General features: G+C 42.5%; 1 protein-coding gene across 1 annotated transcript; it reads right to left on the minus strand.

The window, feature by feature from the left end:
* Nucleotides 1-18,724: 18,724 nt before the first annotated feature.
* LOC143155818 (killer cell lectin-like receptor subfamily F member 1) lies at nt 18,725-26,505 on the minus strand. Its single transcript, XM_076328794.1, has 6 exons — nt 26,374-26,505; nt 22,467-22,565; nt 21,176-21,307; nt 20,466-20,617; nt 19,450-19,565; nt 18,725-19,011 (listed from the first exon to the last, which is right to left on the minus strand). Exons 1-6 carry the CDS (start codon nt 26,435-26,437, stop codon nt 18,882-18,884), a joined length of 693 nt encoding a protein of 230 aa, XP_076184909.1. The 5' UTR covers nt 26,438-26,505; the 3' UTR covers nt 18,725-18,881.
* Between the last annotated feature and the right edge of the window lie 1,058 nt (nt 26,506-27,563).

The raw sequence follows: 27,563 nt of genomic DNA on the forward strand, positions 1-27,563 counted from the left end.
TCAAATTCTAACCTGCTTCACCCACCAAGTACTATAATGGTTTAACAACTGAATTTAGATTATATTAATGATGCATTAAATTTAACTCAAAATTAAATTAAAAGTAATATGATCAATGCCTTTTAAAAGAATGTTTCAATACTTTACTCTAACAGCAGTTACAAGGACCAGAGCTGCCGTTCCTAAATTGCTTGAGCTATCCCCTGCTTGACCCAGCAACTCCACAGGCAGAAAGCCTGAGTTGCCTTTAACTCCTTTTTCATGGCCCATGTGTTTGCTGCAGGATATTTTGATGACAGTGGTTTTGCCTTCTGTTTTGGGGAAAAAAAAAAAACCACAAACAAACCAAAAATCCAAAAGCCCCACAGCTTTGAATTGAAACTTAAAGCCCTTCTAAAACCTAAAAACACATTTCAGAACACACAGACACGAAGTCCTGTGCGTGCACAGTTCTGACATTTCCTGCTAAGCGCTGTGGTATTGGTTTTCTGCTTTATTCCCACTTAGAAAATTCCTTTGGAGTTTGACACGGATAGGCTCTACAAACCTACACAGGTCAATTGAAAACAATGTTTCTATTCTGTGATACAGCCTATTTGCCTTTTCTGTTACATTCAATGGGACTTAAAACACTCTAGATTAAAATGAAGAAAAATTTGCTTTTGTGATCTTACATGACTGATCTTTTCGCTTCCTACTTTCAACGTTGGTAACAGTGTTAAGCGCAGAAACAAAAAGGTTTAGGGGAAAAAAATTAACCTTTGATAGTCATGGAACAGATTACTCAGAAGTGCCGCTCAGGTACAATGTGTATGCAACATATCTAAATCATTGTTGCTCTATCAGCCACAAAGTGATTAGTATGCAGATGTGGATACTGTTAACTGGATACTGATAAGGTTTGTTTCATGGCAACCTACATACCAGCCAAATGACTGGTCCTAACATGAAACAAAGCATTTGTCCTCTGATTGAATCAGTTTCCATTGCTTTGCCCTGAACTTCTCCCCATCCTTTACAACAGGATATTTAGGCTCTGAAATGGAAAAAAAAACAAACAAACAAACAAAAAAACCCAAAAAACCCAACAACAATAAAAAACCATGCAAACCAAAACCCACTTTCCTTATCTGGGCTTTTTTTTAAAACTTTAGTCCATAAAGGAGAGCTAGAAGGCCAAACGGGTTGCTTGAACTCTCAGTCTCTCTTTCCATCACTGCATACTCACCTAAGCAGTCTTTTCTCACATCACTCTCTCCTAAATGATTCAAAACCATCAAGATGTAATCATGTATAGGCAGTGTAAGCATGGGTCTTTCTGAGCTAGTGGAAAAAAACAGTGTTCTATTTTGAAGGAACATGTCTCTCCTCTCCTCTCCTCTCCTCTCCTCTCCTCTCCTCTCCTCTCCTCTCCTCTCCTCTCCACTGAAAAACACATTTTCAGACACGAGTAATCTCATGTGTGCAGTGCAGACCAGGCAATTACCTCCTTTGTGACCTAGCAGATTCTCACTTGCCTGAAGAAAATGACGAACGCACACAGTTATTTTCCAGAGCAAACTTACAAAACAGCCATAAGCGGTTCTCATTTTGGATGTGCACACACTGTGCTCACTGTTAGGACTGATAATGAAAAAGAAGGTGAATTTTAATTTCTAGAAGGAATAGGTGAGTAGAAGTCTTTGCAAGGCATTTTTCTTTAATTCTTTCTATCCTACTGAAAAACTGTGATTTTTTCTTACTTTTAAAAAGGAAATTGCACTGCTACAGAATTTTCATTTGAGAAGTAATTTCTTTAGTGTTAATACTTTTATCTCTGTAAGTATTTTCATTATTTTCTTTGTTTTCATCTTAAATTCTAGCTTTATTTATGAACACCCAGATGTGGGTCACCAAGTCTGACCCACTGACCTTTCAGTGCCAATAGCACTTTCAGAAGAAAAAATCCAGGCTGTTATAGGAAAAGGCCATCATAGAACCAAGAGATATTTGTTAGCAAAATGACCCATGGCTCATAAAGATGATGGAAAGCCCCCTCTTTCCTGCCCATGTGTCTGGGGGTGGCAGTTCCACTCAGATCAACAGGTCACGTCTCCAGCGGTAAGCAGCACTGCCAGCCAGCATATCACCAGATCATGGGGAGGAAGGGACTTCTGGAGGCCTCTAGTCCAATCCCTGCTCAAAGCAGGGCTAATTCCACGGCTAGATCAGATTGCTCAGGGCTTTGTCCAGGCAGGTTTTAGAAATCTCCAAGGACAGACATCCCATGGCCTCCCTGGGCACCTGTTGCAGTGCTGCACCGCTCTCACGAAGGAAGAAATTTTTTCCTTCTGCCTGGTCAGTCTCTGGGCTGCAACATGTACCCATTGCTTCTTGTACTTTTGCTATGCCCCTTTGAGAAGAGACTGTCTCTGGCTTCTCTGTAACCATCTTCTTGTAGGTTATCTAACAGAATACTGCAGACAAGCTAAGAGGCTAACGTTAAATTTTATAAAGCAAGCCTCTTTCACTATGTGCTATGTGTCTTAAAATAAATTGTTGGTATTTCTTGTAAATTCCGCTAAATGGAGTTCTGCTTTGTTTAGACAGTGTCACAGCTGCACTTTTACCATGTGACTATCTCCAGAATGCGAACACACCTTTTGCTTGAGACAACACGCTGCTGTCTACTGGTGTATTTTGCAGAATAAATGCTTCAGAAGCAGAGCCTGGTTCAGCCTAGTCATTCCCCCATTGTCATCTTTTCACATCTAATCATTCAGATGTCATAACCTTTTTGGTTTGTTACTCTTGGGGAAAAAAGTTGCTCAAATATGAAAACGCTTCTTCAAAAACCTAGGTCACAGCTGTGATCTGGGTTGTGTATCCATGTGGCCTAACTTCTCCCAGGATCCACCATCACCTCATGTCTTTTGACTTCACCAGGTAGAGCCTTGCCTCACCCTCTTCTTTCCTCCCAGCCACCTGGTTAATATGCTTAGCTTACAGTACACGAACGCTGGTGAGGCCAGTAAAACAGCAGGGCTTGCTGTGCATTAGTCAGCCACATGTCGGGGAGCGAGGGGAGTGATTTGTCAGCCTTGAGTTTTCAGACTGTTTGCCAGAGCATGGAGATATCTGGTGGTTCAGACATTCTTGCAGCATCTGCTGCCTCAGGGAAAGATGGTGGGGTTGTTGTCTAGGATTCCTCTGCACATCATTTAGAGTTTGGCAGTCTGGAGCTTCAGCGGCTCTGTTGAGGTAGGCAAATGAATGCGAGCTCACGCTCTTCCCCATCTTGACACGTGTTCCTGATCGCACATAAACACCTTCTCTGCTTCTAACCATCATGCCTCAGTAACGTCGCTTACTAACGATCTGGTGTTAGCACAATTACCAGTTCCAGTCACGCACAGAGTAAATGTGGTAACAACTGCAGATGACACCCCTTCTGTGGGTGTGACAGCGTGTCCTTCATTGCATGAGAAGGTAAATGTAGACTGAAAACAGCGATGTGGGCTGCAAAGCAGAATTCAGCACCTTCTGCCACAGAACAGGCAGCTCAGACCAGGGCTCCAGCTGCCTCATGGTGCACATTTTGAAGAACTTGAACTGCTGCTCTGACAACAAAATGGACCTTTCCACTTCCCGAAGCCTGAGCTGCAACACAGAGACTTCCAAACTACATTGAGTGAATCCCATGAGTACATCTCCAGTTTGGGTTTCGATTCTAAACCAGGTGTCACAGCAGAGCCTGTATGTACAATGCGGTGCAAAAGCAGCACCCAGAAGACATGATCAGAGCTAGGGCTACAACCAAAGACACTTCCTGCCATAAATGAAAGGCTGTGCATTGTTATCCCACACTGCAGCAAAAAAGATGTCATCTAAACAGAGCAAACCCATGAATTTACCAAGAAAAGGAAAAAAAAAAAACCCCAGAGCTCAGTGAAACAGCAGTGCCTGCAGATTGCAAGCTGAGTATTTCCATGCTGGCAGCTTCATGTTCAGCAGGTGGGACTTCGAGTAGGTGGGAAGCAAACAGGGCTAGAAGCCTGTGAGATGGGTTTCTTCTCTATGCAGGGTTTTGGTTTTTTTTGGGGGCATGTCAACTCTTTTTGAATTTCAGTTTAGTTCCCAAAGATGTTGCTGTGTAGATTATTTATTCTGAGTGCCATGTATTCCCTTGGATGAATTTTTCAGTGTTAAGCAGTGGTGGGATGAATATGTGGGAAGAACAATGTGCTCAGTCTCCTGAGCAGTTTGGTGATGACATGTCAGGAAGGAGCTAGTGAACACCCCTTCCAGCACACTGCCATATTGCCTTCTCTCCTTTCCTGCACTCTCGCATACTGAGTTAGTGTCGTGTTTAACCCCAGTTGGCAACTAAGCACCACACAGCCGCTAGCTCACCCTCCCCCCCAGTGGAATGGGGGAGAGAATCGGAAGAGCAAAAGTAAGAAAACTCGTGGGTTGAGATAAGAACATTTTAATACTTGAAATGAGATAATAAGTACTAGTAGTAGCAATAATGATGATGATGATGATGATGATGATGATGATGATGTAATGGAAAGTAAAACAAGAAGAGAGACAGAGAAACAAAACTGGGGGGCGGGGGGGGGGGGGGGGGGGGGAAGCGATGCAACCGCTCACCACCTGCAGACCAAGGCCCAGCCAGTCCCTGAGCAGCAATTGCTGGCCCCCAGCCAGCTCCCCCCAGTTTATATATTGAGCATGACATCATATGGTATGGAATATCCCTTTGGCCAGTTTGGGTCAGCTGTCCTGGCTGTGCCCCCTCCCAGGTTCTTGTGCACCTCCTCGCTGGCAGAGTATGGGAAGCTGAAAAGTCCTTGACTCAGTACAAACACTGCTCAGCAACAACTAAAACATCCGTGTGTTATCACATTATTCTCATGCTAAATCCAAAACACAGCACTGTACCAGCTACTAGGAAGGAAATTAACTCTATCCCAGCTGAAACCAGGACAGTATCCACCCCTTTATTTTATACCATCTATGTCATGCCCAGGTCCCACACTTTCCAATACATTTTACTTAATCACCACCACTTTTCTTGTCTTCTAATATATACACACAAATATCATTCCCTTAGTTGATGGGCCATCCCTCTAAAATGTCTGTTGGGTTCATTTAGTCCATGATTTTGGGTTCCATCTGTCACAATAGTCTTTTAGGGCAGGAGAGATAGTGTGTGGTGTTGGACTGTTGCATGCTGAAGCCAATTCTGATTCCATCACCACTGCACTTTGCTCAGTTTCATCAAAGTTCATGCTTCATTAATCTGGGTGATTCTTATTGCAATACCATTGATATGGCATATAATATTATGTAGCAATTAACATACAATTTAATTCATTGGCTATTCTCACCCAAAATCAAATCCCCTTGAGGTACACATCGGACTTCCCCATCCTCCCACATCACCCACCAAGTGCACCCAGGTCCTTGAGCAAAAGCAATCCCACGGGTGGGTTTGCCTTTGCCCGAGGCAGGAATAACCCAGACTGTCTTCCCCAGCATATTTTTTACGTGCACTACAGGGACTTTGTCCCCTTCTACAGTACATAAAAGTTTTGACTGGGCAGGGCCAGCTCGATTGGCAGATCCCCTCGTGTTGACCAACCAGGTGGCCTTTGCTAAATGCGTATCCCAATGTTTGAATGTCCCACCACCCATTGCTCTCAGTGTAGTCTTTAGCAGTCCATTGTATCGTTCAATTTTCCCAGAGGCTGGTGTGTGATAGGGGATGTGATACACCCACTCAATGCCGTGCTCTTTGGCCCGGGTGTCTATGAGGTTGTTTCGGAAATGAGTCCCGTTGTCTGACTCAATTCTTTCTGGGGTCCCATGTCACCACAGGACTTGCTTTTCAAGGCCCAGGATAGTGTTCCGGGCGGTGGCATGTGGCACGGGATATGTTTCCAGCCATCTGGTGGTTGCCTCTGCCATTGTAAGCACATGGCGCTTGCCTTGGCGGGTTTGTGGGAGTGTGATATAATCGATCTGCCAGGCCTCCCCATATTTATATTTCAGGCATCGTCCTCCATACCAGAGAGGCTTTAACCGCTCGGCCTGTTTAATTGCCAGTGTTCCGGAGCCTCACCCTGTGCCAGTGCAGTCTGCATCAGTCCATGGCAAATGGTGGGGCTGTGTTTCCAGCCCTGGGGCAGTCGGTTCCAGGTGTACTGGACGCCCCTCCGAGTGAAAGCAAACTGTGGCCTGCACTCTGCTGCCAAAGGGATTGAGAAAAATGCATTAGCGATATCAACTGTGGCATACCACTTGGCTGCCTTTGACTCCAGTTCGTATTGAAGTTCTAGCATGTCTGGCACAGCAGTGCTCAGCGGCAGCGTGACTTTGTTCAGGCCACGATAGTCTACTGTCAGTCTCCACTCTCCATTAGACTTTCACACTGGCCATATGGGACTGTTAAAGGGTGAGCGGGTCTTGCTGATCACTCTTTGGCTCTCCAGTCGACGAATCAGCTTATGGATGGGAATCAGGGAGACTCGGTTGGTGCGATACTGCTGTCGGTGCACTGTTGTGGTGGCGATTGGCACTTGTTGTTCTTCGACTCTCAGCAACCCCACAACAGAAGGGTCCTCTGAGAGACCGGGCAAGGTGGACAGCTGTTTAATTTCCTCTGTCTCCAAGGCAGCTATACCAAAAGCCCACCCTTTTGGGTCCTTGAAATACCCTCTCCTGAGGTAGTCTGTGCCAAGGATGCACGGAGCATCTGGGCCAGTCACAATGGGGCACTTCTGCCACCCATTCCCAGTTAGGCTCACTTCAGCCTCCGATACAGTTAGCTGTTGGGATCCCCCCGTCACTCCAGAAATACAGATGGGTTCTGCCCCTTTGTGGCTTGATGGCATTAGGGTACACTGTGCACCTGTGTCCACTAGAGCCTTAATACTCCTGTGGGTCTGATGTGCCAGGCCATCGAATCCACACAGTCCAGTAAACTCGGCTGTCCCTTTCCTCCCCCTGGCTGGAGGCAGGGCCCCTCTAGTCCTGGTCATAGTATTCGCTTCTCATTTCCTGTAAATACGAGTCAGAAGTCTCTTCATTAAGATCAGACGTAAGACCAGCCCTTCTACTCTGTCTGGGGAACTGCCCACTGGAAACTGGAGCAGCAATTTTCCTGGAAGAACCCCCTTTTGTGATTGTTTTTCCTTGCAACTCACGTACCCGTGCCTCTAGGGCTGCGGTAGGTTTTCCATCCCACTTCCTCATGTCCTCTCCATGGTCACGCAGGTAAAACCATAGGGTGCCCCGTGGTGTATATCCACTACATCCTCTCTCTTGAGCACAGGGACAATGGCTGAGATACTGCTCCGTACAGGTGGAGAGTAGGACCTATCCTCTTTGAGTTGCTGGACCTACCGGGACAGTTTCTCCACAGCCGAGATGAGGGAGGAAGAGAGTCTTTCTTTATATTGCTGGAGTTGGCCAGCCAATTCATCCACCGTTTGCTCCTCTCCGTCTTTCCAAGTCATTACTGCCAATAAGTTGGCATATGACGATGGTGCGCTCCGTACAAACTTCCGCCACATGGGTCATGTGCACTTGACTTCATCTGGGTCTTTGGATAGCTGCTCATTGTCTAGGTCATCATAGATCACCTCCAGCATGGCTAATTCCCTCAGGTACTGGATACCTCTCTTCATGGTGATCCACTTGCCTGGGTGACATATGACATCTTCCTTGAAGGGACACCTTTCCTTCACCCCTGATGGGAGTCGCCTCTAGAGGCTGAGGGCTTGTGTCCCTTTTCAATCGCTTTGTCAATGCCCCCTTCCCTGGAAAGGGATCCCAGCTGCTTGGCTTCTTTACCCTCTAATTCCAGGCTACGGGCCCCGTTATCCCAGCATCAAAGCAGCCAGGTGACAACGTGCTCGCCTGGACGATGACAGAAATCTTTTCGCATATCTTGCAGCTCTCTCAGGGATAGGGATCGGGTGGTCACCGCCTCATTAATGGGTTCTGCCTCTTCCTCCTTCCCAAGCAGGGGCTGTCACTCCTCCTCCTGATGTTGTGATGGCTCTACTTCAAGGAAGTCTGCCTCGTCCACTTCTTCCTCCTGCTCTCTCTTAGAAGAAGCTTCTTCATCCCTTACTAAACGAGCTGACTTCCACTTCCAATATTTCTTCTTGTATATAGGGGTGACTGATACTGGCACAGGTTTGCTCTTTGGTTCAGCCGCGGGGCCTGCCGCTGGGGTTAGAGTGGCCGCAGAGCCTATCACCAGGGTTGGAGTGGCCGCAGGGCCTGTTGTTTTGTCACCAGATCCAGAGACCTTCTCTTTCCCTTGAGGGTACTGAACAGTGTTGAACAGGGCTTGGTAGGCATGGGCCAGGCCCCAGCACATTGCAGTGACCTGTCTCTCTGGAGTTGCCAGGGTGACAGCACACTTTTTCCAAATACTTTACTAGTTTTTCAGGATTCTGCACTTGTTCAGGGGTGAAGTTCCAAAACACTATGGGTGTCCACTGTCCTAGGTACTTGCCCATACTACCCCACACACCCTGCCACTCATAGCTATCCAGCATTGGGGCAGATCTCTGGGTGATTTTTTTAAATAGTTGTTTAACCCTAAACAAAACCTGAACCACATTCAGGAGACATAGCAATAGGACCATGCTGGCTTGAACATCGCAAGGATATTCAAAATTCTCGAGTACTCATGTAACTAGCCTGAAGGAGAAAGGGGGGGTGAAAAAATGGGGGAAATCATCCCCCCCGTCTTCTCTGTAGATTTGTTCTCCGAGCAGAAAAGGTGAAGAGTGTCATTATTAATAACTTCCAAGAGATGGCGCCCGAGGTACGGAGATGACAGCAATACCAAATACAAACACCAAATCAGTCTTTTTACCAGCAATATTATTGTATCGTAAGCCAATGTTACACAGTACAGCAAAATGGTAATCCTGACCTATCTCCCAGAAGTGATAAACAGCACCACAGGGAATACCTACTGCAAGCAAGGATTTTCATAAAACAACTATGCAAACAAATAAAAGAACATTGTGACCAGCAACTATTAAATGCTTATAACAAATCTATTTTAATGCATTCTGGTCAGATCTGTCGTTATCTCAATCCTTTGAGTCCCACACTGGGCGTCAAAAAGGACTGTTGTGGTTTAACCCCAGTTGGCAACTAAGCACCACACAGCCGCTCGCCTACCCTCCCCCCCGGTGAGATGGGGGAGAGAATTGGAAGAGCAAAAGTAAGAAAACTCGTGGGTTGAGATAAGAACAGTTTAATAATTGAAATAATAGTAATATAATATAATAATAATAATAATAATAATAATAATAATAATAATAATAATGGAAAGTAAAACAAGAGAGAGAGAAACAAAACCCTGGGGTGGGGGAGGAACTGATGCAACCGCTCACCACCTGCAGACAGATGCCCAGCCAGTCCCTGAGCGGCGATCGCCGCCCACCAGCCAACTACCCCCCAGCTTATTTACTGAGCATGATGCCATATGGTGTGGAACATCCCTTTGGCCAGTTTGGGTCAGCTGTCCTGGCTGTGCCCCTCCCAGCTTCTGGCAGGGTATGGGAAGCTGAAAAGTCCTTGACTAGTGTAAGCACTGGTCAGCAACAACTAAAACATCGGTGTGTTACCACATTCACCTCAACTACTGTGTTCAGTTTTGGGCCCCTCACTACAAGAAGGACGTCGAGGTGCTGGAGCGTGTCCAGAGAAGGGCAACGAGGCTGGTGAAGGGTCTGGCGAACAAGTCTTATGAGGAGCGGCTGAGGGAACTGGGGTTGTTTAGCCTGGAGAAAAGGAGGCTGAGGGGAGACCTCATCGCTCTCTACAACTACCTGAAAGGAGGTTGTAGCGAGGTGGGTGTCGGTCTCTTCTCCCAAGTAACTAGCAATAGGACGAGAGGAAACGGCCCCAAGTTGCGCCAGGGGAGGTTTAGATTGGACGTGAGGAAAAATTTCTTTACTGAAAGAGTGGTTAAACATTGGAACAGGCTGCCCAGGGAAGTGGTTGAGTCCCCATCCCTGGAGGTATTTAAAAGACATGTAGATGCAGCACTTAGGGACATGGTTTAGTGGACATGGTGGTGTTGGGTTGACGGTTGGACTCGATGATCTTAGAGGTCTTTTCCAACCTCTATGATTCTATGATTCTATGATTATTCGCATGCTAAATCCAAACCACAGCACTATACCAGCTACTAGGAAGAAAATTAACTCTATCCCAGCCAAAACCAGGACAGTAAGTTTTCCCTCAAAGGATTGAAGCAGTGAGCCTGCTGGGACCAATTCCACAGGTAGAATGTTCTTGGTGATGCTATAAGGTATGTTCTGGTCTTCTGGAACACCCATATCTGTGACTTGGAGAATGACTGATGGGGAAAAAGTCGTGTATCTCTCTGCACACCATGCATCTACACAACAGCATCTAGTGCTTTGAACAACAGAGGATGTCTCTGCAAGGTGAGATATAGCAGAGGTGCTGGTATAGTTGCAGATCACCCCGGCGTGACCACAGTGCTGCAGTTGAGTGAACACACCCTGGTTCGATGCAAATACACTCTAACGCAGCGTGCTGGATATGTCCCTACAGCATAGTGCAGCACTGCACCATGTGGACTTACAAGTTGAAGTCTATTTGTTTAAGCCTTCTACGACGTGCTCTATTCTGCCATACAGACATAGCCTGCCTTCCTTCAGGTCGAGTAGAGCTCCTGTGTCTTACCCTCATGTATGAGCAAGTGTTACCTTTTGGATAGCATTTTAACCTGTGGGTCTGAGAGCACTTAGCAAAGAAAGGCATGTCACTATTCCCAGGACACAGTTGGAAGGGCAAAAGTAAAAGGCTGGCCCAAGCTCATCCAGCAGGCCAGTGGCAGAGGCTGGAAGACTGTTCAGCACTCCTGTCCCTCAACATAGCACCCTTTTCAGTAGGCCAGGCTGATTATTGATGCATCATGTATTTGCAGGTTGTTGTTTCACAAATTATAAGACCTGAATCCAGATACATCAGTTTTCTTCTTCCCATGTATTCCAGAGCTCTTTCTGTAAATGCACTCATATGTAGAGTTAGACACTCCTCGGCCATTAACATATTTATTTAGTGCCACAGTGCTTTTTGGCAATAATTTTCTTTCTGCTTATGAAATTGGAAGCAAAGCTGTTGTAAAAGCCTGATCATCTGTAAGTTGTGTGGATTGAATGGAAAAAAGGTGGCTAGATCATACACATCTTACAATTCTTCCAGAAGATAATGGGAATTAATATCCATTGAGCAGCTTTACAAACATTTTAGATTTGCCACTGAGCTACATTTAATTTAATATTCCTAATATCTGCAGGTGATTGGGACAAATGTATCTATAAGCACTAACAGCATTGTTGAATCACAATGATATATATGCTAACCTTCCCCAGACTGCAGCAATGAGCAAGACTGTATGGGAGCATCTCACCTAAGTCTAGTGATCTGAGTTAAGCCTCGGTTAGAGTAACTGTCTTACTGCGTCCTGCAGTTAAGTGAAAGCAGCTAGGCAGTCCAGGAGGAGATTCACCACATTCTAACTTGGTGTCTGAGATAAGGAGACCCCTGGAACTGCCTCTCTCTCCATCAGTTATAAAGACAGTATCAGCTTGCAATATAAATTCAAAGATAGGACAGGTGAGCATTTCCCCCCCTCCGCAAGTATCTCTGGATGTGCTGCAATCGTTAGGGCAGAGATCTGGAACTGAGATGAGATCTGACTGAGATCACATCGTGATAGGATAGTTCTGCACCAGCAAACCAGGAAATGGGCTACCAGTGTTTAAAACCTCTTAGAAAGAGTATAAAAGTATATATACATATATAATACATGTATATAATAGGTATTAAGCCTAGAACAATCACCAGAACACAAAAAAAGCCTGTAACTAGATATTTGAACACAGAAAACAAGCACAATATTCCATGCAGTAAAACATGCTGAGCAATAAACAAGCAGTGTGCCCCTATGGCAAGGAAAGCTACCTGCATAAGGAAGGGCTGCACTGGCAAGAAAGAGCATTTCTATCAAATGCTTGTTTCACTGTGTTCAACGTAGTCGTGAAGCCACAGCTGGAGTACTGTGTCTCCTTTTCAGCCTCCTATTTCAAGAGAGATGTTGACAATCATCTGATGCAAACCCAGTGGTGAGCCACTAAGGTCATGAGGGGGTGCCAGAATCAGGGTCCAGACAGCCTGGAGCAGGGAAGATTAAGGGGAAGAGGGTCTAGTTTGCCACCATCCACCACTTAATTGGGAGGGGGGTATACAGAAGTTGGAGCCAGACTCTTCTCAGATGCCAAAACAGGCAATGGGCACAAGTTGCAGTGCTGCAGAAGGAAAAATTTCTTCCTTCATGAGGGTGGTGCAGCACTGGAACAGGTGCCCAGAGAGGCCATGGGATTGCTGTCCTTGGCTAAAACCCACAAGGACAAGAGAGCTGCCCTGAATGACATCATCTAGCTTTGAAGTTAGCTCTGCTATGAGCAGGAGGTTGGACTAGAAACTTCCAGAGGTCCCTTCTTCCCCAATTTATTTGATAGTTTTATGATTCTGTAATTTTTTTTTTTTTTGCTCCAGAAGTTTAAAGGAGCACAGAGGCATATGGACAACATCAGACCTGGAGGTCCCTTTTGGGGCTCTCCAGCCCTTACTTACTACGTGTTTTTCAGCCCAGTTTAGGGAACAAATGAGAGTACAATGGGCACTTCCTTCCGCAAAACTTCCAGTGCTCTCTAGCGTCATTTCTTTACAAGTATGCGACATCTTTACATTTTTCCCCAGGAGGCAGAAACACAACCATGAATGAATTTTTCTTGAACATACAATTTCAAGATTCAAAAGCTGATTCTTTCAGTTACAGCTCTGTAGAGCACCAGTGCTTGTTCATCCGGGGACCAACTTACATGAAGCTAAGGGATTTGTTCCCAGCTTTCACCTGAGTAATTCTGTGGGAACTGGACACTGCGCTTTAGTCTTTATAGAATTTTTCATAAGGACTAGCTAGGAATCCATTAAGAAAACCATGCCTTTTATATTTTTCATAAATGCTGTGGAAGTTTTAAATAAATAAACTTTTGTATAACAAGAGGAAACAGCTTAAGCCCCAGAATATAAATGGTGATCAAAATACCTTGAAGAAGAGGAATATAATACATGGCCTTAACACATGCAATATGAGGTAGCAGCACAGTTCTCAGTCGCAGGGAGTCAAAGTCAGCAGAACTACAGCATACCACCTGGGATGGCACAGAACAGGGAGGACAGGCTGAACTCAGCCTCTGGAGAAGTTTCAGCAGTAAAACCTGATCTTGGTTGGTTTTCTACACAAGGTTAGCTCCCTACAAAAACACCATGTAAAACTTTGCAGAAGAACAAACCTAGCAAGCTAACACACTAACAGTTTACTATGAACTAGAAGGCTGACTGCATGGCTTCTAGAGCTAGAAATTTGATGGCTGGGGAGAAAGCACGTGGTGTTTCACAGGGAAATGCAGCTCACAATGCTAAAGTCCTAAAGAATCAGGACTCCTTAGCCTGATTTTGTGGTTTCAGCATAAAAATCTAGTGGTCAGAAGGATCTCAATTACCCCACGTGCATGGGAAAGCTGTTTCATATTCTTCTGGTTTACCGGGTACAGCCAAACTGGTTGCATTTCTTCTTGAAATGCTGTGTACATAATGTGAACAAAAGTCTATAATAGGAACAAACCAAACCCTGATTGATGATCTTTCATTTATCTGTTATTTAGCTTGTTTATTTTGCACCTTTAACAGTAATATTTGGTTAGCTACATGGACTTTTCTGTTGACAGGCAACATATGATTTCCTTCTGGCTACAGCATATTTATTTAGCATGTTTCATTGTAAATCTGTGTGCCTGCTGGACTCCAGCAAAATTAGCACAGCAGTGAAAGCAAAGAAGCTGCTGAGCTTTCCAGGCTTGGCTGGATATCCTGACACAACCATTTTTTCACTTTGCAAGTATACCAGTCAGTTGACACTACACTTAAAAATACTGATGAATTTGTATTTCACAGAAAAAACTTGAATGGCATTCAAGAGGTTAAGGAACATGATGTAGAAATAGCAAGAACAAGCATTCAGATTACAATTCTCCATGTGTCTTTGGAGGAACCACTTTCGATTGACATCCATACAATATTCAGATTACATCCACAGGAAAGGCCTATTCACTGTTCCGCAGAAAGGCTGTGAGAGAACATGGAAAAGAGCCACAAGGCAGCCCTGTAGCCCAGTAAATATGATTTTCACATTACTAGGAAAAGTGAGAGTCTTTGATTTGTCCATGCAGGATCTGTCTGCACTTGTCTGGCCTGAGCTGATTTCAGCTTGTTTTAGCTGTGACAGCAGTTGTCTAGCACCCAGGGAACAATTGCATAACTTGTTTTTAGGTAGCTCTGTGAATACCACATACAGTAAAGGTGTAGCTGACCTATGCTGTTATTTAGTAACAAATATTAATGTCATAGACTGAGGCTACAGAGGCTATTGCGTATCTTTAACTAAGACAGTCAAAGAAAGATAGTCAAACTTTAGTTGGGAGCCAGTGAAAGAAGAGCGACTAAGCAGACTATGTTAGCAACCAAAGAAAATATAACTCCAGTTTGACCCAAGAATGAGGAGGAAAAAATTCACCTCCACCAACAACAGGTGGACACCAGTCGATGACTCCGCACACCCCCTCTCCCTATTCTTCTCGTGGAATACAGGTACCATAGACGTAGGACTCACGGGGCATTGCAATGACGAACAAAACTCTACTAGAAAGTATATGTCGGCAATTTTAATGTACTATTAATGAGGCTTTTTCTGATAATTTGGACTGTGCAGTATTATTGTAACCGGACTAATAATTTGTTTGTTATATTCTGATTAGACTGTTACAACTTTAGCTAGCCAAACAATGACTTCTTGGCTTTGTCCATAAGGTGTGCATTTCCTTTTTGACCATAATAAGACTCTGAGTTTAACAAGACTGCGAGCAGCTTTTCTGTAAAAGCCTTTCTGTGGATGGCAGCCTCCAGTGAGCACAGAAGACCAGGAATGCAGATAACGTGTTCCTGTGGTCCTGGCAAGCATCTTGCTTATACTCCATCTCCATTTTATAAGAACTGTTGGACTTGGGGAACGGGGTTGCTCAAGCCCTCAGAGCCCAATTTTCGTAACACAGATACTGACCAAGAGTTCGCAAACTTTAAAGTGCAAAACTTTCCTGTAAAGAGATCAAATGAGACAGCATATGGGCAATGTGGTCAGTGACACATAGGCTAGCTCAGGAAATTCAGACTTCAAAAGCAAAGGTGAGAAATTAAATTCTGCAATAGGAGTCTGTTGAGTTAAAACGCTGAGAAAGTAAAACTCTAGAAGGGATTGAAGCTGTAGAGCACCATTATGTGCAAAGCAAGGAATGGACACAGCTCTTGCCAAAGCACCCTTTTATGATGATTCTGACTTAGAGGATGGAGGTTAATGGTTTGATCGAGATAGTGACCCTTTCACAGAGAAGTATAAGGCTAAAAGTCCACATGCTCCTGATGCTGAGGTGCTGCCAGTGTTCAAAGTGAATCCTCTATCACCCATCACTACCTGAGTTACTGTAAAAACAGGAGATGGACAAACAGAAGGAAAAAAAGGAGAAATACACAACCAGAGTCAGACTGAGTTGTTAGGGAAGAAATAATGATTACTGCTCATCAGATCCCAGAACAGTTAAGAGTCTTGGCCCCAAAAGCAGATCCTTTAAACAGAAAACCTGTGTATTAAATGGCTTCTTTAGTTACATGCTAATACTGGTTTAACCATGACTGATCAAGAGAATTCCTCTTGAACATCTGCTACAGCTTCTGGGTGGACTGATGGAAGAATTGATATAGATGCAATCTTCGCAGTAATAAATGATCATTATAAGTGGATACATTGTGTTGTATTATATATATTAGCACAAGCCAAATGTAACAGTAGAAATGTATTTGGCATGGAAAAAGTTGTCAGCCTCTGCCCATAGTCTTCTAAACAATAGAGGCAGACAAGCCCCAAATTATGACCTGGTTGCATTTGAACAGTTGTTGTGTGTGGCCTCGCCCCAGGACGTTAAACACAGCTATAAAGCAGGAAAGGGATCTTAAGCGGAACTTAGACAACATTGGGATCCACCCAAGACAAGGAATTATAACGGTTGTGCTAGGAAGAGTCTGGAGGAGTATGGTTATCCATTACCATCTGCCCCATTGCAAAAAGAGCTCCACAATAGAGAATCGTCTGAAAACCCCGAGGGAACCTTTAGTTTTTGAAGCCATTGTAAAAACATAAAGGGCCAGAGATATGGTCAAGAACAGAACAGAGCAAATCACGATCACATTAGACTCAGAACAGATTAGTATAATAATGCAAATGATAAGGCCCCTAAATGATGATGCTTGTATTGAAGGAGTGGTTAAACTAAAGAAAAGCCCCATGCTTGACATATAAGAATCTAGCTTGAGCGACAAACAGTGAATCAGATTGAGCAGTGAGATCAACCACGGCGTGGGTAGAACCAGCAAAAGGGATCCAGCAAGCCAGGAGAAATATAAGAAATGAGAAAAGGGGCTAATAACACACTAGAATTAGTCCAGCCTGTAACATTTGCTAACAGTGGACTGCAGCAGTGGAACTGGAGAAAGAGGGTAAGTGTGAAGCAGGGTGTTAGTATGGACTATGTTGTATGGACCTTGCGTGTGGAGAAGCAAGGAAGGATAAAAAAAGAGTAGTACAGAAGAACAAGTAATCTGTTTCAACCCTAAGGGTATGGCTACTTATAGGTTGCATTGATTTGGTTTAGCTGGTTTTGCTTTCTTTTTATTGTTGTATATGTACATATGAAATGGAAAAGGTATAATACTGGGGTTTTTTAGTCAATTCCCATGGCTGAAGTTAAAATCAAGACCTTCACATTCATCTATGAATAATGGGGAAAAAATTGAACCAATTGTAAGGTGCTCCCATCTCCAAGCAAGGGAAATCCTGTTTCATTAATAACAGTGATCATGATCACTAATATATGTTTGTATATGTAACATAAACATACATGGATGTGATGCTGTGTGTTTATGAAACATAATAGCTTAAGTGCTACAAAAAGCAAAGCTTAATCAATTAAGTATAGAAATAATTACAATGGTAAATTGTATTTTAGAAGAATGTATGCTATTACGTGCACATTTGCAACCCTGGGACTGGAAAGACTGCATGTTTGTGTAGTGTTATATATGATGCCAGAGGTATAAAACAGCTATGTAAAAGTGGATGCTTCTGGGATAGATAGAAAACAGGTCATGGTGGAAACCAGGAGTTCCTCAATTACGGAGATATCAAAAACTACATACGAGTATGACATACATCCATGTACCAATTTTATGAAAAAGATTTTTTGTTATCAAGGAGCTAGCCAGATAATGTCAGAACTGTATAACACCATTGCAATTGTGTGTTCATCAAGTGCCCACAAATTAGTGTAAACTGTCTCACTGTGTATAATCTATCCGATAATAGATGTGTATGTAAAGTAATTTCTGCTGAAGGATGTGGTTTTAATTATATCATACCTATAGAAGCAACACTCAGCTGACAGGAATCATTGCAATTGTATGCTACGTTAGGCTCAATGCCTTTAGGAATTGCCGAGCAATTTTCAACAATTTTTCAAACAATTGTAAAAAATGCTGGAGTACCCCACTCTTACACCTGAAGTCTGACATGTGGTACAAAAGCCACAAAGGGAGAGGTTACGGTACACCAGACAAATCACCAAGTAACCCACATTGCTACCACAGTCCAAAATGCAGTGCACCAGTCCTGGTGGAAGTGCCTCTCAGAGCGATCTTCCTCAGCTAGAAGAGTTTGGAACTTGGCTTTACATCCTAGAGTCATCATTTTAATCATTATACTCATTTTTCTTAGCTATAAAAATCAAATGTTTAGTATGTTATGGTTATACATAACAATGAAGAACTATAGATTACTCTCAGACCTGTACAAGTTATCTCAAGGCAAGATCAGGCAGAAAAGAGCAAACGTCTCTGAGATCTGCTGCCTCATCCTGATCGAGGTGTAGGAGGGTTGTAACATCCATTTTTGACTTGTAAAGTGTCTGTGAAGTGAACTAACAAAAGGAAGGCTTACAGCCCTTTAGCCCCATAAATGTGATTTCACCATTTCTAGCATGCTAACAGAACAAAGACATCACATCAGGCAATTAAATCTTACATCCGAATTGAAGAGGTATTTATGGGGTTTTTTAAGTGCTGAATTCTGTAACACTGACTGACGTACATGAAATTAAACTTTTTGGAAAAAATACTGGATCTTGACTTTCTCTTGTGTAGATCTATGCTGTCTTCATATATTGGACCTCCAGTGGTGACATTTGCAGCCTCATTTAAGTGCATAGCACTGATTACCACCTCTTCACCTGAAGTAAGTAGCAACAGCAACCTTTTGCCTGCTGTATGATCTAGCTGCCAGGCTGGTAAAAAAACCCCTCATTTTACCTGTGGTCTACACAACTCTATAAGCTACTTAAAGTTAGTAAGCTGCTTATTTTAATAGCTCTAAGGGGCAGTGCATCAGCATGCACAAAAGACACACAGATTTTATGCCTTCATCCTGAAAAGAAGAGAGACACAAGCCTGAAATCTTCCTGGACTTTAATCACAAATAGAATCACAATGCATTGATTCATCACAATTCCGGTCAACAATTTCCCCTTAATTTTACATCAGATATCCCACCACTGTAAAGCGGTGTAAATCTTCAAAGACCCTATTCACTTTTACTTTACAGTATCTTAGATACCCAGAAGGACTGCACTCTTCTTGCAAATCCACTTGTATAAGGAGTGGCAGTTATCAGCATGCATTTCTGTCAGCTTATAGGCAGCACATTTTTCTTCTTTCTTCCTTCCTTTTATTGTAAAACTGCAAGAGCCAAACAACAAAATTTTGTTTGCATATTCAAAGAGTGAAACCACAAAAACTGGATTTTTTTGTCTTTATGCTGTCATTCTTTTGATTCCCTGACATACAGACAGGTTTTATTTGTTTAGTAAGCTTCACCCTTTCTCTGTTTCCCTACTTGTTGTGCAGCTGGAAGTAAAAAGCTTACACAGCATAGGCACCTCCTGATAAAATTAGTTCCTTTTCAGAGCGCTGTCAAGGAATTTCATTTTTCAACTGCATGTTTTGATCAGAAATCTGCACTGAGAAAAATCAGAATAGGCTGAGCTGCCTAACTGGAGTATGGGCCCTGGTATCTTACTACTACTTTCTCATGGTCTAATGGCTGAACAGCCCAGGCACAGCGAGTGGAGAAGACATTGCAGAAGCCAGCACAGATTCACTCCAGAATGAACCTACCTGTGCCCTGGATGTTTGGGATCATTGAGCCATACCCATCTTCCTTCCTCCTCATCAAAGCTTAATCCAGTCCAAACAAAGCCAATGTCTTTATCCTTCAGTTTGTTCAAGAAATCCTAGAAAGAGGTATGTCTCTGAACTCTCACAATAATGACACTTCATAAAACTCCAGTACCAGTAATGTATAGTGGTAATTAATATTTTAAAAACAGCAAGGCTTTCATGCCCAAAGATTCCAGAGAATGCTTCCAAGAAATTGAGAAGGAAAAAAAAAACACATGGAAATTAGTTCAGATTCTCAACTATACCCAGTACTGAGGCTAACAATGGTAAGTGGAGCAACCAAGGAGCTAACCTTTGGCTCCTTGCTGGCCCCAGGCCCATTCCACTAGCACAGTTTAGATGAGGATCAGGCTGATCTGAATTATGGGAGCTGAAGCTATCTCCTGTTTTTCCCCCCTACAAGGAAGGAAGGCAATCATTTTGCCAGCTCACCCTCCTGGGTGCTCTAGAAGTGACTGAACCTGGTCATCTTTGAGCAAAATCAGTAGCACGAAAGAGACACTCTACAGGTTAGGATTTGGTCCACAGAACTGTTCTTTCTATTGCTGCAGACCTGGTACTGACATTTAAAAATGTACAAAGTATAGAGAAACAGCTCCATCCCCCAAAAGAAAGGCAACAGCCTTTATAACAGCTAAGTTCTGAACAGGTTTGATTTGGAACAAAGCACGCAAGAATCCTTCAAATACCAGCTGCTTCTTGCTGGAGATAATCTCTAGGCATATCATTGCACCTATTTGAACGAAACATAGGCTACTGGTCTTTTTGACACAAATGTTTCTTAACATGCAGAAGCCAATCATCAGTGCACTTACCACTGACAATGCCTTTTATGAGCTTATCTGGATTAGAAATGGCTTCTAAAAATACATGGAAAGCTGTAGTTTCATATGTGGATTCACAAAGTATAAGTAAAAAGAATATTTGAACCACAGAGTGCCTTACAAGCTTACCATTTCAGTCTCATCCTCTATAATCAGGAGCTCAGATTTTTTTCCTGAGCAATACTTTCTACTATTCTCCCAGGTGTCACGAGTTTCTGAGTAGAAATAACATCTCCCGTAATGCAGCTTCCAGCCAATGGGGCAGAGTTCACATCTGGAGTCTGTGAAAAGTTGGGGCGAAGGGATTTTGTTACTTCTTTTTTTTTTTTTTTTTACAACTGATATCATTATTATTGGTTCCTGCTTTTGAACAAGAGAGTAAGAAGCTTTAAACCAGGAGTGGGGCAGAAATTGTGACAGTATAGCTCGTTTTAAGAAACCACATTGTCCCTGCTTTACAGTAGTAATAAGGATAGTCATTCTTTGATTAATAAGGATAGTCGTTCTTTGATTAGGGATCACTCTGTGCCTTTAAATATTTCAGAACTCTAGATAATTGTACTAAATATTTTGCATAATAATTGACTTAAAAGCCATGGATAAAATCCCAGTTCTGCTGAAATCACTGGTAGTACAATTCAATGGCATCCATGGAGAAATACCAAAGACCTTCAGTAACACTGCTCCACTTCTATTTTTTGCTTAAACTAAAATTTTCAAGGATGCAATTCTAAAATAGATCACTTTATACAATTCCTTTGTGCAGGTGTTTATTTTTATATTAATATTTTCAAGAGCTTCAAACCATTTATGCTATGAGCGAGACTTTATTTCCTTACCATTTGTATGCATGCATAAGCTTTCCTTTAATGTAGTCAGTAAGCTGTTTTTGTGAAGACCTTCCTCAAAGATACTGTCACTTTCAGAAAGATTTTCTCTGGGCTTCCACACGTCACTTGATAGCAAGTCACCTGGACAAGAATCTCCAACATTTTAATGTAAAGCTCACAAGTGAACTGTACAGAAACCCCATAGTATTTTTCTGTGGATAATAATAGGACCTTTAAGTGGAAACTCGGATTGCTCATTTGTCCTTCCAGCTCTCCTGCAAATGGTAGGTGGAGAGTTGAGCATCCAAATCACATACATTAAACAAATACATGAGGTGACTGACTTCACAAAGATAATGTAGAGTCCATTATTATCATGCTTTTGACAACATGATATGCAACAGTGTCTTTCAAATAACATGGTTGTGCCTTTGATTTTCCAGTTCCTGAAATCTGTATTGAGCTTACTTCAGAAAAGAATGGGTTGATGTGAGAGGGCAGGACTCGCATCCAGAGAAAGGGAGAACATCTGACTCTGCAGGATACTTATGCCCAGAAGTGCTTCTGAATTCTCACTTTCTAATGGGTTCTCAAGTGATTTTGATGTGCAAAGTGATTTTGATGTCCAGAAGCAGGCTGGACATCGGGACTACCAGGCCAAGATCCTCTAAAGGAGGAAACTAAATTAGATTCCTTGATCAATATTCAGATGCTTGTTTATGGCAACCTAAAATCTTGTTCAACTTGCTTGGCCAGGGCAACTGCAACCATTTCTCTCTGATCTCTAAGTTTAGATGCCCAGGGATAATGGCACACATCTGTGCTGGATAGGTAAGCTCTGATCAATGCTGGCAGTGACCCAGTGCTTATGCACAAATTCTGTGGACAGTGCAAAGGCCACTTTTATAGACTTAGAAGCACACATTTTTATTTCATTACTAAAAGAGTTTTTCCAAACTGATGGATGGATGGATTCTTTGGCTAGAAACCTTGGTGGTTTGTTCTGTTTTGGAGAGGAAGAGGAGGGACTCTCAGATTGGGGGACAGGAAAGTGAGAAAGACTCCAGCCATCTTCGCACACTCCAAACATGCAACAGTCCTCTGAAAGCCACTGGCCACCTGCAGATACACAGCCCCAAAATGCCGGTGACTCCCTCCCACCTTCATCAGAAACACAATAGTAGAAAGCATGAGTAGTCTTGTCACCTTATCAAAACAGTCTGTTTGCAAAACTTGTTTAAGTTAAAGCAAAACATTCATTGACAGGAATTAAAGTAAAACACTTCACTCAGTCACTCACATTGCTGAAGTAATGTGATCACAGCTCCCAGAAATACTACATTCAGAAATCCTGATAGAGCAGCAACATACCGCAAGCCTGAAGAATTAGAGGGAAGTTCTGCAAGAAATAAGAGGGTTTTACAAACACAGCATGAGATACTACCCAGGACATAAATCTGGGTTTCTGTAGACAGAATGTCCAACACTGTCACTTTGCCACGTGCTTTGTCACAGTTGCTTTTTCCCTTCTAGTTGCCTCCTGCATATCAAGTGGTTCTTGCATCTAATAAACTTTCATTTATGAAAACTTTCTGGGGGCTTGAATTTTCTCATGTCATCTTCACTGTTTGCCACTTCATTTGAGGTTTTGAGTGGCACAGCTACTGAACAGTTTCTCCTTCGTAGCAGGGGGATGTCACTTGCAGATATCATGAAGACTGTTAGATGTCACAGCAAGCACTTAACAAACATTGCTAAAGAAAACCTCACAAACTTAGTGAAAAAGGAAGAACTGAATTTTCTAACAGTTGCAAAGAAAGAGATGCATATAACACGTAAGAACACAAATGAGGTTCTAGGGTTATGAATACGAACATCTTTGTATCTTCTTTGGAGATTGGATGCTTGATTAAGGTCAGTGAATACAGATGCAAAAATCAGCTTCCTCGCAACTCAGAGAAAATTACTTTTAATTAGAATCAGAGAAGCTTGGAAATGCACAGTCATGGTGAATCTTCCTTCTCAATATTACCCAACAATCTTAAAATTTATTCTTGTAGGACTGCCACACTCCTGCCATGCCACTTCCTAGTGAAACCCACTGCTGTTTGCTCATTCACTGTATTTCAGGATTTCTACATAACTTGACACAGAATCACAGAATGACGTAGGCTGGAAGGAATTTCAGGAGGCCACCTAGTCCAGACTCCTGCTTAAGGCCACTCAGGTTAGAGCAGGTTTCTCAAGGCCTTGTCCAGCCAATTTCTAAATACCTCCAAGATGGGGATTCCGCAGCCTTTCCAGGATCCCGTTTGACCACCACCACGGTAAGAAAAATTTTCTTGTATCAAACTGTAGTTTTCCATGTTTCAACTTGTGTCTTTCAATGTCCACCTTCAAGAAGAGTTTGGTTCTGTCTTCTCTACACCCTCCCATTCGGTAGTTAAAGAGAAAAGTAAGACTCCCTTCAGCCTTCGCTTCTTAGGGCTGCACAAAGGCAATTGTCCCAGCCTCTCCTCCTGCGTCACTTCTCCAGCTCACTAACTCTCTCAGGAGCCCTCCGCTGGACGTGTTCCAGCAGGTTGTCAGTGTGCTCTTGGAAGGGGTAGTGATGTAGTTACTGTAGGCTGCAATACAGCAAAGATCTTTAAAATAACTGAGGCATAAAAGATGTTTTATGATGCCTCAAAGGATTCCTTGGAGCAAGGAGAAGAGTTAGAAGTTGCCCAGCTGTGCAGGAAATGTCATGTTAATTTTTCTTCCTAGCTTTCTAACATCAGTGTTTGCAGGAAAATCTTTGTGAATGTTCTTCTAGAAAGACCAAGGTGCAATACACTGTTCACTTCGTCCAGACTTAACTTCACGGGAAAAAAAAACATTTTGCATGCAAACCTCCCTTGAGTTGGGGCTCAGGAATAAAGTCAGAGAATAACAGAAGGATGATTTTCCATTTCATGGAAATGGCCATTCTTGGAAGAGAAAACAGGGTACCAAAATGTTATACCTTGTAGAGAACTTGTTCTCTAACTAGTAAATAAGATCAGAAAGTACCCCATGGAAGTATCTTTTAAAAGCCATTACATTTCAAATGCTCGTGGTCCAGATCAGATGTGAATCAGCTGTTTGAAAAGTTCCCTGCTTCTACACTATTATTTCAAAAATGTAATGCATGGAGCTGTATTTCAAATCATGAAATGACTTGAACTTTGTGCTACATGATAAGCTCATTTCCACTAACACTTTCACTTCATGTCCAGTTTCTAGCTATCATTGTTTTGCACAGAGGTCAAACATTGTTTTTCCTCATTTGTCTATTCAATCACACTTACTCGAGAAATGCTGTATCTGTGACTAGTCATTTTTAAATATTCAAACAGCTAATCCCCACTGTTTTTTATATTGCCACCTTATTTAGATGGCAAATATATGTAAACAGAATGCAGTACTTTTCGCTGGCTATGCAACATATTATGGTTAAGCATCTGTGTGTGTTTTCCTTCCTCCTCTGGGTATTATGCAGTGATTTTGACATAGAAAGGCAATCAGGATATCAGGAGTCTCATCTTAACTCTGCCATGATTTGCACAACAGCTAGGCTGCAGGCAAAATGGTAACAGTGACTTGTGTAAATACTCAGATTAGCGCTCAGCTGCCCAGGGTGAGCTCTGGTAGCAGCAATACCGCAGAGCTGACAACGTAGCATGGTCTAACAGCTCAGCATTTGCCCAGCTTCTCAAGACAGCTCTGCAGCTTGCACCACTGGCAAGACTGGGTGGGAGGAACTGCAAGGGGAGCGCTGCATTGTGGTCTTCCTTCTGTTCTACGTGAACTGGCACAGATATAGCACTAGATTATGCCGAAGAGGCGTTGTGACCGTTTCTAACCACTCCAGTGAATACAATTCTGTATTCCATACATATATGATGCTACCATGACTAGTCTGTGGCTAGTCTAAAGCTAGCTCGCACAGCTTCCACTACAAGCAGAGACTCAGCTTGCAGTGCATTGTTTAACAAGCTAGATGAAAGCACTGTTCTCTTCAGTTGCTTACCTAAGTCTTTCTGCTGTCCTGTCATGTCATGCTACCCAGTCATGCAGGTAGACGACGAAGATAGAGCATTTTAAACCTGGTTTTGTCGCTATGTGCTCTGCATGTTTGCGGTCACATACTATGCTGCCACATACGCTTTGTCGGACTTTCTGCTTCTTTTAAATGGAAATATTCAATCTACTCCACTACAGCAATGTTTTTCTGCGCTTTGACAAATATTTTAAAGACCATTGAAAATTCTTAGTTAAATAAATACTAGCTGTTATGATCAGTTTTCTGGGTTTTTTTCTCAATTTTGCTGGTTCTGTGCATTTACTGCAGTTGGGAACAGGTTCTCAGCTAAGCTGTTGTAATAATAGACAAACTGGCACAATTTACATCAATAAAATTGCACACAATTTATCCTGCCATACTGAGTAACTGAAGTTGGCTCTTGCTTTTTTTCTATTAAAAATTGTTCTTACATAAATGTGCAGCCAGGATTTCTCAGAAACTGATCAGCATAGCTAATTAACTGTTTGGAAACTGGATGTCTAATTTCTCTGAGGACTTGGTATTTATGATCTGAGAAACTTTTCCCTGGGACACTTAAAAGAAATAAAGGTTAGCAAGGGTGAGCTTGAAAGCCTTCCAGCATATATCTTTGTATTTTCTCCCTTGCTGCTCCTGACACTTTTGACAAAATCCCCAGAAGTTGTTGAAAAAGCTTACTGGACAGTAAGTTACTGTCTTACCGTTTTCATTTCAATTATTCTTAGAATCTTCTTAGCTGTAATTCCTGAAAACAAAACAAAGCAAAACAAAAAAACCACGAACCAAAAACCCTGTAGAAAACTTGAATGGCTAATGAGCCATTAATCACTGCCAAACTTGCTGACAACTACTGCCTCGTGTTTTCCTCATATGCCTCTATCTCCTAGTCTCCATTTTGTACTGGGACTGGCAGCACCAGTACTCCAAGCCTCATGGTACTATTAGTACTGCATTTTATCTACTATCCATCATATTTCTCTGTATACCGCCATATATCATTGGCAACTCTAGTAGCACCAACTAAAATTTTGGCAGATTTGTGGTTTTTTATGATAACTCAAATATGAGATTCGTTATTTACAGAACAAATCTGAAGGCATACCATAAATGCTTATATGCTTACCTGCATTGGAGCTTTTCTTCCTTGCTTTGAAATGAAGTTCTGTGTAACCCTCTTCATTCTTCATCTCAAGGTCTTTTTCTCACTTCTTCCTATTGAAGACTGTTTGACTGTTAGCGTCAAACTAGGTTATGGGAAATGCTTCAAATGAGTGTGATAAACAGGAAGGGGACAGCAGATGGCCATTTGTGCTTTTATCTGAAGCCAGGCAGTAGCAGGACTACGAAAAGGAACTTAACAGTATAAATTGCAGAGACAAGTGAATTCTTTTTCTCTTCTTTTTCATTTCCTCTGTCTTTCTCTGCCAAACTCCAGACACTTCTAACAGATACTTCTAACACTGCATTTTTTCCAACGCAATATCACAGTCCTCAAATGCGGTCTTTCAATGCACACACAATCTTGCACATGAAAGAATAGATTTGAGCCCCTCAAGCCCATTTCACTGGATTGATAGACTTTTCGCATTTACTTTATATTAAGATCAGCTGTATCAACTTTTGTGTTTTTCTCAAATGCTGAGAATTGATCTTGCTTTACCAAAAGAAGATTGTGTGCATATGTCTCATTAAATAAATGGAAAGGGCATTTAAATACATGTTTTGATCCTTGGTTCTGCTTTGTGCCTGTCCACTTGAGCAACTGTTCATAGATTTGAGCAACGTAATGCCTTTCTTTAAATGGAGACTGAAGCAGATCTGTTCAAACATCACAGTTTGCAATGTTCCTGTTGCACTTCAAAAGCACAAGCCCAGGCTTTTTGTATCAGCAAAGAGTTGTTTACTTCCAAATTACTGTGCAACGTCTCTTCCAAGCTGGGGATTCTAGCAAGTTCTTGGTGCTCTTTTAAGTGCTAGTCTGGAATATTTCTTTCTGGAAATTGAGGATTCAGTAGAAAGTTGAAAGTTTTGTTGGTTTTTTTTCCTCTGAAATGCTTATAATGATTTTTGGCTGTTGTCAAATTCACCAGGTTTTAATCAAGGTTTTCTTTGGGTCAGGACTACATCCTGGCTTCACCTTTATGGTGTCCATATAGTGTCTAGTGGTGACACATCATGGGAGACATAGACCATCATGTCATTAGCTGTAGTATGCAATTAAATACTTAGTGTCCTAAACAGTTATCTCTGTTTGGAGGAATACAAATGCATCCAGAGCACTAGACAGAAATTATTCACTGATTTCTTAAACAA

The sequence above is a fragment of the Aptenodytes patagonicus genome, chromosome 1 (assembly GCF_965638725.1).
Source record: "Aptenodytes patagonicus chromosome 1, bAptPat1.pri.cur, whole genome shotgun sequence".
NCBI classification, from domain to species: Eukaryota; Metazoa; Chordata; class Aves; order Sphenisciformes; family Spheniscidae; genus Aptenodytes; species Aptenodytes patagonicus.

Bases quoted from the DNA above. Each gene is read 5' to 3' on its own strand.
- LOC143155818 (XM_076328794.1), bottom strand. From the start codon at position 26,437: ATGAAGAATGAAGAGGGTTACACAGAACTTCATTTCAAAGCAAGGAAG. The intron at 22,566-26,373 runs GTAAGCATATAA...TATTTCTTGCAG, and splicing joins GAAGAAAAGCTCCAATGCAG to AACTTCCCTCTAATTCTTCA. The intron at 20,618-21,175 runs GTAAGGAAATAA...AACTTTTCACAG, and splicing joins CTTATGCATGCATACAAATG to ACTCCAGATGTGAACTCTGC.